A 12,282-nucleotide genomic window follows, 5' to 3' on the forward strand; every position below is an offset into this window, starting at 1 on the left:
AGCTTTAGTCCATAAAATCACGTTCACAGTATCTATGATTTCAAGGGCCTTCAAATCTTCAAGTTTTTATTAAAATGTACCAAATGGGACATGCTAGCATTGTGCTTCACTAGTTTTAACGAACTTGACCTGATGGTGAAATATGAACTTGGCAGGAAAAGGTTTATATTGCATTTTGCTCAAAATGACCTGAATTTTCATGGTTAATACCTTGTACATGTACTTCAAACACCTTAGCGAGATGAAGAAAATGGATTTACCTTCCGGAACAGAAATACCGGTAGTGAAAAAATTATTAAACATAAAAGCTACGTTTCAGTTTACTTTATAAGCTTGTGAATACGCATATAGCATTTGAAAATAATATGAACCCCATTGATAGAAAGACTGGAGCCAGTAAATAAATAGCAAAAACTATATTTGGACATACAATATTCAACAGAAAAAATCATCTCCACACTCTTACCATAACTATAAAAGGATCTACCAGTCTCTTACCTGGAATTGTCAAATTTGATGTTGATTTCTTCCTCAAATCCAACATTGCCTTTGGCCTTGAACATCAGCCACAGTTTGAATGCATCCACTTTACGGCCACACTGTATTACTTTGTCACCCGTATCATAGGATATGTCGTAGAATTTATCTTGTTGGAAGAGATACCTGGCACCAGCGCAGTGAGCTTCATGCATCAAACCAATCTAGAATCATGAATTATATACGTCAGTCATTTCTTTTATACTTTGCACTCCCTACTTCAGATGAAAATATTTTGTTTCAATCCATCCAATGCAATCTCAGACCAGCATTTCCATTTGTCAATATTTTGCAATGCTTCTCCTCCGGAATAAATATGATGCAGTGAGCTCTACAGACTCAGTATGTCCAAGAGATCACATGACTGCAGTACAAACTCGTCAGTACAATTGTCTATGGAAATACACATATTTCTATGCATGTTTGTGCATATGGTTTTTTGTGTACAATGGTCCATTCCAATTCAAGGTTTGATTAAATGCTAAAAGACTCTCTGTCCCCATGCAGAAACTTACCTGAAGCACATGTTGAAATTTTCATAATAACTAAAGTTACATGAAAGTTTGCAATAAATTAATTTCAAATCTATGACTTTTTACCCTTTGTTTGCTTTTTGTACCCTTTTAATCTCAAGTTTTGATAAATTGTACTAAGTGGATTTTTATGTTGCGTGACGTAAGTATTCTCCATTCATAGTAGGTCCTTTATTATGATAACATTTGTATATCTAAACAATACTCAGTTATACTTTTTGCAAAAATAGATACAGGTACTATAATATGTCAAACTTCGAATGTCTGATGATATCAAGGTAGAACAATTTCAAAGTGACAGGACTGCGTAATTTGTCAATAATGTTCCAATCACTCTTATGTCAACATCAAGAAGTAACTGTGTATTACATTTAAACTTCTTTCCTCACAAAGGAGTCCATGTTTCATAACTCAGGCTTGAACAATGGATTTTAAGAAATATGCCTTCTGCATATATTATACTTCCCAGTGTCAAAAAAAAAGCAATATTATATAAGTACCACAGCAAAATCACCACAAAAGTTCAAACAGTTGTATTTCTACTTTTGTCAAGAGGATGTCAATATACTTACATTGCCGTTCATCAAAAATGCTGAACACTGAAGTGGTACTCCCATCATCTTGTGTTGGCACCATGCCAGTGAGTTGGTCCTTTCAACTCCCTTCATCAAATGTTTCCATTTCCGGGACATTGACGCTGATCCTCCCCAACAGGCCTGGAATTCAGGAATGGAAAGAATGCTCAAGTTAACTGGAAAACCAACACTGGACAGCATTGCCTTCACAATGCTACAAAACGAGATAGGGTTACAGATATCTCAAGTACCATATCTAGCCTTTACATTTACATGTACTAACTCTTTAACTAACCACATCCTGCCTTTTCATTTACTAACCCTTTCACTTACCAAATCTAGCCTTTTCATTTACCACATCTAGCCCTTTCATTTACCAAATCTAGCCTTTTCATTTACCACATCTTGCCTTTTCATTTACCAAATCTAGCCCTTTCATTTACCACATCTAGCCCCTTCATTTACCACATCTAACCTTTTCATTTACCACATCTTGCCTTTTCATTTACCAAATCTAGCCCTTTCATTTACCACATCTAACTCTTTCATTTACCACATCTCACTCTTTCATTTACCACATCTAGCCTTTTCATTTACCAAATCTAGCCCTTTCATTTACCACATCTAGCCCTTTCATTTACCACATCTAGCCCTTTCATTTACCAAATCTAGCCCTTTCATTTACCAAATCTAGCCCTTTCATTTACCACATCTAGCCCTTTCATTTACCACATCTAGCCCTTTCATTTACCACATCTAGCCTTTTCATTTGCAAAATCTAGCCTTTTCATTTACCAAATTTAGCCCTTTCATTTACCACAGCAAGCCCTTTCATTTACCACATCTAGCCTTTTCATTTACCACATCTAGCCTTTTCATTTACCACATCTAGCCCTTTCATTTATTACATCTAGCCCTTTCATTTAATCTAGCCATTTCATTCCTCCACTGAAAAAATTCTACTGTACAGGTTCAACCTTTTCATGGAAAACAATTGGATCATACAAAATTTTGATGTTTACATGACTCAAAAAAATATCATTAACCCTTCTCCTGCCAAATTCATATTTCTCCATAAGATCAATTTAATAAAACCAATGAGGCATATCATATGTACCATTTGATGCATTTTACTTGTAAGAAAGACTAAAATATTTAAAAGACTCTAAAAATAAAGATACTGAAACATGGTTTTCACTGGCTAAGCTATGCTTATGCCATAACCATGCTAATTAGGGGAAATACATACAGACTTGGCTAAGTAGGGTGTTTTCTGACTTGTCATTTGGGGTAGTGATTGTGTCTGCCAGAATTAGGGTTAAATTCTTTCAATGAGAAACCCAGAAAATGAGGCGTATTTATTTTGCCATTGACACAATAACACCATTTGATGTATCACAGATTACACAACATTGATAAAGTAGACTATCAGCTGCAGTGTGTGTGTGTGATCTCTCATTACAGAATATCATACCATGTCCTGTGCTTTGTTTTATTGGACAGTTAAGACACATTTGAGATAAAATCTGACGTGCTACGCTGTATGCATTCAATTTCTTTTGTGGTCATTATGACGACTTCTTCCTACAATGCATTCATCACTTGAAATACATTTACATATCTTTTGTTATATTTTCTTGTCACTAAATTAACCTCACGATCACATGAACCTTACTCAAAGTTTGATTACAGTAAATGGCCGTATTATAGGCGATTAACTTTACAGTATGACAGCTTGACCGTACTCAAAGTCTGAGTAGGGTTAAGGGGTCATATGGTGAATTTAATCACCAAATCACTTTTCTTATCTCTTGTCCCTGCACAGAACATAAGAGAAACAATTGATTCAAAATGGAAAATAAGACTTGGAATCAAATTACAATTTCCTTGCCAGACTTGTAATGATGGCTGTACTATAAAGGGGACTGGAAGCGTATGTTTGGTTTGTATTTCTTTCCTCAAAACAGACTCTCTTGGACTGTTTTTGACTTACATCTACATGCAGCCACACATCGTGTTTTTCACAGACATCTGCAATCTTGTCCAATGGATCAAACGCACCCAGGACGGTTGTACCACTGGTTGCATTCACAAAAAGAGGCACATTCCCCTGTTGTGAAAAAGAAAACCGATAGATTTCGTGCAATTAGCCATGACTTTTGATGCTGTTACCTGTATATTTGTTTTGTTTATAAAACAGTTTCTGGTTCTACTTTCGAAATCATGTTGAAATTATAACACTTTGTACTTCACCATGCTTTCATGACAAGAATAGGAAAATACATCATTGTAAAGAACAAAATAATACTATCAAACCCTTGAATAGGCTTATCATCTTCCTGTAGAAACCAACTTATCGCAATAAAACCAGCATTTTTCAACACAGTGAAATACTTCAGAAATATATGTATTTGAAGGCTCAAATAAAGTCCTGACGCAAAATTTAGTGTCGTCAGAGATAAGATTCAACTATTCCTTGGTTTGATAAGACTTCTATTTCTATTCCCATTAAATTATAATGGTTTCTATAGTAACAGCAGCTGCAAGTGAAAGTACGTATGAATAGCCAATAATTTATTACTTTTCCCATTTCTATTTAACAAATGACATCAATAACCTTACACAATCACTCGCTTTGGATGCGGAGTTGATCGCAGAGTCAGAATTTTAAAGAGGCAATTTAGACTGGATACATCTCAATTGTTAGTGTATTTACCTAATTCACACCATGACACAGAGTCTACACACTCAAAGTCACTTCAACTTCAAGGGCTTTCATTTTCAAGGTACCATTTTTCACATTATGTGCATCATTTCTAGATATCATTTTATATATCATTTTTTCAATATCACCATTGATCATTGTGTCATTTTGGAAAATTGTCAGGGATTATCAATTTTCCAGGATTTTTCCAGGACTTCCAGGAGGCTTTAAATTTCAAAGACTTTCCAGAACCATGAAGACCATCTAGTGACACTCTGTTCATTGCATTGAATTTTTTGAGTCTGCTCTGAAAATTATCTTTTCTTTTCAATCTCAAAAGAAGTTGTGCCTTATGTGTTGCCTATGTGCAAGCGATATGTGTTGGCACTGTGATCTATCTTTTGCATTTTCTGTACATTGCTTCAGGCTGTGATTCAAACTCAATGTTGTTTAGAATCTTAAAAAGGAAATTTCGAGGTTGCTGAGGAAATGGTCAAGTGTTTCTACCACACAGTCATTGAAATTTATCACAACAACATTTCTATCGATAAGCCAACATTTCTAGCTACTTGTTCTCACCCAGACAAGCAAAGTCATTGACTTTCTCACCTGTTCTTTTGTTTCAATAATCTTCTTTTCTAAATCTTCTGGTATCATTTTCCCTCTGGAAGAAAATTACGATTATTGACTCTCTGATCTTTGTTTACTGTACATGCATTATTGATGTAAGGTGTACCAAAAGATCAGAGGCTGGGCTGTAATATCTTTGAAGTATACATATATATTTCAACCTCTTACCAGTTTTAAAAAACTTTCCATCACATGCACTATACACTACAGACATGTTTTTCACTAAAATACAGATGACAAAATATTTAACTATTTTTCAAAATTCAGTAAGGTCAAAAACTGGAAGTATGTTGCAGATGGGTAAGGTTTTAAAAAATACCAAGTTGGTCTAATCAAGATTTTGTTCTCACTTTTTACCCCAGACATGAATACTTGTGAAAAGCAGATCTGTATTGGTGTTTGAATAACATGAGTTGCAGACACTGACCTAACCCTGTCTGGCTACGTGCCTAACTTTACACATCACCCAAAGAATCCCTATGGTTTTTTTGAGAAACAAAACAAGCCATACTCTTTGTCTCATGCCAGTATTTATCACTTTCCCATTTTCTTTTCACAAAGCCAGTGCCTCAAATCTAGAACATTGATGAGTCGCTGAAAGTGGGTCAAAAGAAAATGATTGGATGTGTTCTACATACACTGACATTGGTATTACGATCATCAATACTGTACATGCCGCTCACTGTTGCTAGGCACTCTGACATCACTATAAAAGAGCTAACAGCTGTTATTTGTCAATCCTTACACTCTTCACTCACCTTTCATCGCACTTCACCAGCGTTATGTTGTCTGTTCCAAAGCCTAAGAAAGCTGCCCCTTTCTTGATGGAATAATGTGACTGAAATAGAAGCCAGGACTTTCATTACTTTTTTTAAACATTTTGATGGTCATATATGGCTTCATATCTATTGCTTATTTAACAAATCTAAAATGTTGACTTTTGCATGCAGCAGCAAGGTTGCTAAAACCAGATTTTGTTTATTTTAACTCACTGAAATCAATCATGTGCCTGGGTGGAAAGCATGTGTCATGACACAAATAAGCAGTGGAAAATTCCATTCTGTCATGGCCAACCGACATTGAAATTCAATATGCAGACAAACTACACAGCGTGTGCAAACCCTCCTGAGGACAACAACTGACCGGATACAGTAATGTGAAACTAATCCTTATCCCGGCCACAAAGGATATCCCCAAAAATGATCCGGTACACTACTTCACAGTTTCTCGACAATAACGAAAAAGCTTTAGAAAGATTTCCTATCTTTAATCCTTTGAATTTCACAGCAGTATTTTCTTTGACATTTTCAGTGAACAGCGATTATGCCATTTCATAGCCTAGACAAGGCAATTTCTTTTCTAGAGTGATTCCTAGCCATTGGAAACAACTGTGAACATTCAGTTGATCAGTTACATAAGGTGTAATGCTATTAGGTATAAGAACAATCTTTTTACAATGCGATAAGCTATATTTGTAGTACATGAAAAGAGTTTTATAAATTATGCACTGGTTTCACAGTTACATAACCTGAATTGAGTGAATTCATTTTTGTATTATTTGTAGAGTTAGTACGTGGTACAGGACAAGATAAAGCCTTTTTAGTCCTAATATTTTGATTTCATTAATTTCAATGAATGTTTTGGTGCTGAAATTTAATAGGGAACACAAAGGTAGTATACCGTTTTAACAACTTTGGCATGGTACTAGTCTTGTATTTCAAGGCCTGTGTATGGTGTCAGCATGTCTTGCCAGGAAAATTTACTCACTTGATTACTAATTTCAATGGAAAACAAAAGGCTATGACACCTCCATAATCCTCTTACAGACTAGAACAAAGGCGATCCAAGGGATCGAGTCCCCGGCCTTTAGGTGCCTATGGTACTTAAGGTGGGTCTTATAAAGTATCCTAATCAGGGCTTAATTTTAGTAAGTACCGGTAAATGGAGTGAAATTCAACAAAGAAATTGTGCGATATTTAGTAAGGTACAGACTGGTCCTATTTCATTCTCAGTTTCCAGTACTAATGCCAAGAATAACTCTTGAAAGGAAATGCTTGGGAAGTTGCGAGCTAATCTCTCAGATCAAGTTTCCTTCTAGCTACAAGAGGAATGGGGTGCTACTGTTGTCAAGTGTTTTCTACTGAGACTGTAATTCAATGGATGTTTGTTTGTGACTTAATACATTGCAGCCTATGACAGAGCTTATATTCCAAACTGGTTGGTAGAAATACATGTGTTTCTCAGACTGAATTCTCAATAAAGATGTAGTATACACACCACCTGAGATTAACAAATTTGATTGACGTATCCACATCATGCTAATTTGCATAAACAATTCTCAAGGATATGAATACTGGTTTAAACTAGGATATAGGGAAACATAAAGTTAAGCATTTCAATATCATCTTAATTTTGCAGCAACTTTACAGATATTGACGCATTTAGCAGATAAGTGTTACCCGAGGCTTTTAAAGAGCTAGTAGCTTTAACTTTTGATGATTATTTTCATTATTTCAATGTTTAATGTCAACCTGTTTCTTGTTCTACTCCCCAAAGAATGTTTATGTAAACTGACATCCATTTTGTAAACCCTGCCTATACATGTGTAGACTGCATTTTTATTGACAAGTGGGACCTGGTCCGGACCAGAATTCAAATATAAACACTAACAATGTATTTCACACTGTAGTAGGTGTTTATCATGTGCTAGGGAGTAGAACACAAACTTTTGATTAACCCTTTCACCACCATGGTTTGGCCCAAGCCCATTGTTATCAATGGCAATTGTGGACCTGTTTACAGGGAATTGGGGTGAACAGGTTAACATACAAAACAAAAATAGAGAAAAACTTCAACAAAAATTATATTTACTGGCCTTTTAATGTCAACCACAGTTTCTTGTTCTACTCCCACATTCAAAATAGTAATCTACACGTTGCCTCAGTTAACCCTTTCACCCCCAGGTTCCCTGTATACAGGTCCAACTTTACCATAGAAAACAATGGATTTGGGACAAATCATGATGGTGAAAGGGTTAATGGTTATTTCCTCATTTCAATGGGGTCGTTAAAGTTGAATGCTAGCAGATTTGACTCCATGCCAACAACTTTATTTGTTTTGGAGAAATTGGTTCTCTATGAAAGTACCCTGAAACATGGAATGCTTCATAACGTGTGAATGGCACTCTTGTATGGATTTTGGACTTACGTCATACTGTGTACAATTAGTTACATGTCTGATGTAGTTGTCATGATTTGAACAATTGAATATTCCAGTTGCTTGGTGATTTCTCTGCCCAGCAATTTAAAGTAATATTTATTTGTAAAGAAAAACATTTGAATACTGGGACAAGTTTTGCTACAGGAAACTTTAAGCAATTCTATTTTTTAATGAAGAACTAAAAAATTAGCCGTCACAGAGCCAATTTTTTATTTAAGGCATAGATTACCTTAAATTTACGACAGTTGAATTGAAATGACAATAATTCTCTAAGTTTACTCTATATGTGTTTCAAATGGTTACAAAAAAATGAAAGGAGGAAACTCAATTTCCTCCACAGATTTCAACATCAGTTTATGTAAAAAGAAAGATCAACAAGGGACTAACACGATGCTGACAATAAAAAACTTTTCCTGCAGTAATTCTGTCCTATGTTGACAGAGAGATACCTAGAATAAATTGGCTAATCTTATGAGGAAATCTTGTCTTTTCTGGAAAAGTTAAGGGAAGCAGGAAATAGAAGTCTGGGTTACTTTGTGTACATATATGGTGTTCAAGCATTGCACAGCATTCAAGCTTCAAAGAATCTACTCTCCAACATTTACAGTAGCCTGATATTGATTTTCAAATAAATGACCAAAACAAAACAATTGTGAAAACTGTGCAGCTATATATAATATATATATATATATATATATATATATATATATATATATATATATATAAAATACTAGCTATCTGCATACCAGGCACCCATGTATAACATAGAAAAATGAATTTAACCCTTTGAGCACTGTAATTTTCCCCCCCAAAATATCAGGGCAATATTTTACCAATTTTTGATGAATTTTTCTGTAATTTTGTCCATGATTTTGGACCAAATGGACATAAATTTTCATGGGCTACACTTTTGACCAAACTTTTGGGAAAAAGCAGACAAAAATTGTCTAGATTTGAAAGAAATTGTTGGCATTATATCGTATGAAGACAACAAAAATCGACTTTGGCACTTAAAGGGTTAACTGTTATCTGATAGTAGAAAGTGTGCCTCAAAAATAAACCTGTAAACTTACGTGTTCAGATGTAAATGAAATCATTCTTGGTAAGCCAAACAATCCCTTTGTTTTTACGTCCACTCCAAACTTCTTAAATCTCGCTATGTTCATTGCATACATGTTGGCAATGGAGCCACCTAGAAAGAACCAATGGAAAGTAGGTATTATTTAATATGTAACCTTAACCTTTCTGTCACATTTTTGTTGAAATTTCATAAATTGGCTGAAGACTTCTAATTGCATTGTTAAGCTACTTGACTTTGTTCCACACAGATGTTTACACTGTTTGTCATGCAATTTCTCAAATTTGTTTTCATTTATCAACTTGTTTGAACATGGGTATGCTATATTTAGCAAAACCCTTTGGTACCTTCATAAGTACATTAATAGAACACACACCATTGTTAATTTGTTCTTAATTTTAAAATACTATAAGATCATTTGACTAAACTTACCTGGACAGAAAACTCCATCTCCTTTCACATACCCAACACTTTCACATAATCTTTTTATGACTTCATGTTCCATTAATATAAACACTGGGGATACTTCATACGTGTACCTAAGGGTATTGATAGACACAAAAATACAGCCTTAACAATTCTGTACTCCCATTTGATCACAAATGAAGAATGCGTGTTTGGTAAAATATTTGTCAATATCACAATAATGAATAACTCTAAACAGACATGCAATGAATGATGGAATATTCAGACATTCCAAAGAAACTGCATCGTATTAGTTTAGTGCATTTACATAAATTCCATACTATAAGCCCTGATTCTTAAGTTTTCACTGTTGATGGACATACAGACATACTTACATACATACATATGCACTAGAATGATGATGATGAATATTCTAAATTTCTAAATCCCTGGGAATTTCAGAACCAGTGCTGATTTTGAAAAGTGGTTTTACGACCTGGAATTTACAGATAAGATTTTTTAACTTTTGAATTCAGTCAAAAGAAGAATTTTATGAAATTTCCTTGAGTTGAAAAGACTGTGCAAATTTCACTGTACATTGAGTCTGGTCACTACTTCGATACTTACGCGCTAGAATTGATAGCATCTGTGAGCCACTGACCAACAAGACCATACGAGTCCTGACCTGAGAACAGCTGATTGAAAAATCTTGGATTTGCTGAAAGATAGAAAAAGTAAATTGATGCACAGTTGTCCTGTCAATAATAAGACTGATGATTCTAATGTTTAGAAATATGGTAAAGTTTACACTGACGAAATTAGTTACAGTATGACTTTGATTACTATTTGATAGCAGGCCACTGATTTCAATGTACTTTGTCAATCAAAACACAAGCATTTTACATAATTTCCCAGAACTTGTTTCATCACTTGATCAAAATGCTATGAAAGGATCTGGAATCTGTACCTTGATTGACACAATATGGGGACATCAAAACAACAGACTAGATACAAATAAACCTGATAATGAATTTTCTTCCAAATTAATCATAACAGTACAGCATATGGGCAAGATTTCACTTCTACTGAGGAATACTCACCTGGCAGAACACTGTATTTGAAGGTGTCTCGTAGAAGTTGCAATAGAGTTTCCGAGTCACTTCCGTTGTCTTCTATTTTGAAGTCAAACAGTTCCCTGAGATCATCTGGTTCGTGATATTCAACAACTGTCATAAATATGATGAAAGAAAACAATAGTGCAAGTCCATGGTTAATGGTGATTTCATAAATTCTTTAAATATTGAAATTTTATGAACCATGAATATACGACGGTAAATTTGCAGTGGCTTAAGTAGATTGTATTTATTTGCAGCATGTTAAGGAGTCTGAAAGCAAGGTTACTGCCCAGCTGATATACAGTTCGGAAACAAATCATTCTGCAAACCAATAAGCTAGAATACACCTTGGGACAAAAATTCAAACTCTAAACTTTTAGTTCTCTTCTCAACTACCACTGGTGGGGGCTCATTTTAAAGCTCTTGGAGTAAGAAACATTTTTTCCATTTCAGTTTTTTTGAAAATCAAACATTTTATTTTCCGCCCATAGAGTTAACGCATGGATAACAACCATTTTGATTTTAAACAAGTGTAAATATTGGGTAATTTGCTTCTCAAATACATGTACCAAATTTCACACAGGGACCCTTGATTTTCATTCTGATTTTGAAAGAGGACATCATGGTTGAAGATTTCATTGTGAAAAGTTTGAGCAAAAGTTTGAGTCTTTCACTTTTGCAGAGTTACTTACATGTATTTCACTTGCAAGAAAAGATACAGAGTTCATGGTTGCCTTGTATCTATGTACATATCTTGCCTTCCTGATAACCTTTACCAATCACATTAAACCCCATTTTTATTTAACATTGTTAAATTCAAGAACTGGGCGCTTTGATTTCAATCTGTCGTACCTTTTCGCCTCCTGTCGCGAGCCTTCACCACCCCCTCTTTAAAAATGACGTCCATTGCATCTTGCACAAACTTTTGATCAATCGTCAGTTCTTGTAGATCTGCCTCATGCAGATCAAAATCATCGATGATTTCATGTTTTGCACCTGTATGATCTGTAAAATTTCAAAAGCACAGAGAAAAGAAAAACAGTTTATATTTAGATATTGACATGAGATGCAAATCCAGATTTTAAAGTTTTAAAATCAAAGTTCTTTCTTATATTTCCAATCAAAACACTAAAACCTGCTGAAATTAAAGTCAGCAAAGAAAAATGTTTACTTTACTCAGGTACAAACATTCAGTTTTAACAGAATAAAAAGGTTTCACTGTTCACCAAAAGCAAGAAAGTGACTGGGAAAAATCAGTCAAAGATGGACAGAGAGATAGGGTTAGACCTTGGCATTCAGAGTACAGCTCTCAGTTCACTGCCAATTCCAAATGTATCAGTAATCTATGATCTTGTACATGTAAGTTCAAAGAGGTTTTGTCCCAATAAATGGAATGAGGAATTGCCTTGATTTGCAGCAGTTTCTAAAATTTGCACATTTCTGACCCAAGACTCCTATTCTGGAATCAGGATTACAATTCAAGATT

The 12,282-nt window shown here is 34.8% G+C and overlaps 1 protein-coding gene across 7 annotated transcripts in view; it reads right to left on the reverse strand.

The window, feature by feature from the left end:
• The window catches only part of LOC139117368 (cysteine sulfinic acid decarboxylase-like), a 60,200-nt gene that overhangs the window by 5,482 nt on the left and 42,436 nt on the right, over nt 1-12,282 (reverse strand). For all 7 annotated transcript variants that reach the window (XM_070680413.1, XM_070680412.1, XM_070680416.1 and 4 more), the window contains 10 exons: nt 11,649-11,801; nt 10,782-10,907; nt 10,309-10,399; nt 9,709-9,815; nt 9,272-9,390; nt 5,738-5,817; nt 4,959-5,013; nt 3,639-3,755; nt 1,643-1,786; nt 499-701 (listed from right to left, as the gene is read on the reverse strand). In XM_070680413.1, coding sequence (XP_070536514.1) covers nt 499-701; nt 1,643-1,786; nt 3,639-3,755; nt 4,959-5,013; nt 5,738-5,817; nt 9,272-9,390; nt 9,709-9,815; nt 10,309-10,399; nt 10,782-10,907; nt 11,649-11,801 — 1,195 coding nt within the window. The remainder of the gene's footprint in view (nt 1-498; nt 702-1,642; nt 1,787-3,638; nt 3,756-4,958; nt 5,014-5,737; nt 5,818-9,271; nt 9,391-9,708; nt 9,816-10,308; nt 10,400-10,781; nt 10,908-11,648; nt 11,802-12,282) is intronic.

This window comes from Ptychodera flava, chromosome 18, assembly GCF_041260155.1.
Source record: "Ptychodera flava strain L36383 chromosome 18, AS_Pfla_20210202, whole genome shotgun sequence".
NCBI classification, from domain to species: domain Eukaryota; kingdom Metazoa; phylum Hemichordata; class Enteropneusta; family Ptychoderidae; genus Ptychodera; species Ptychodera flava.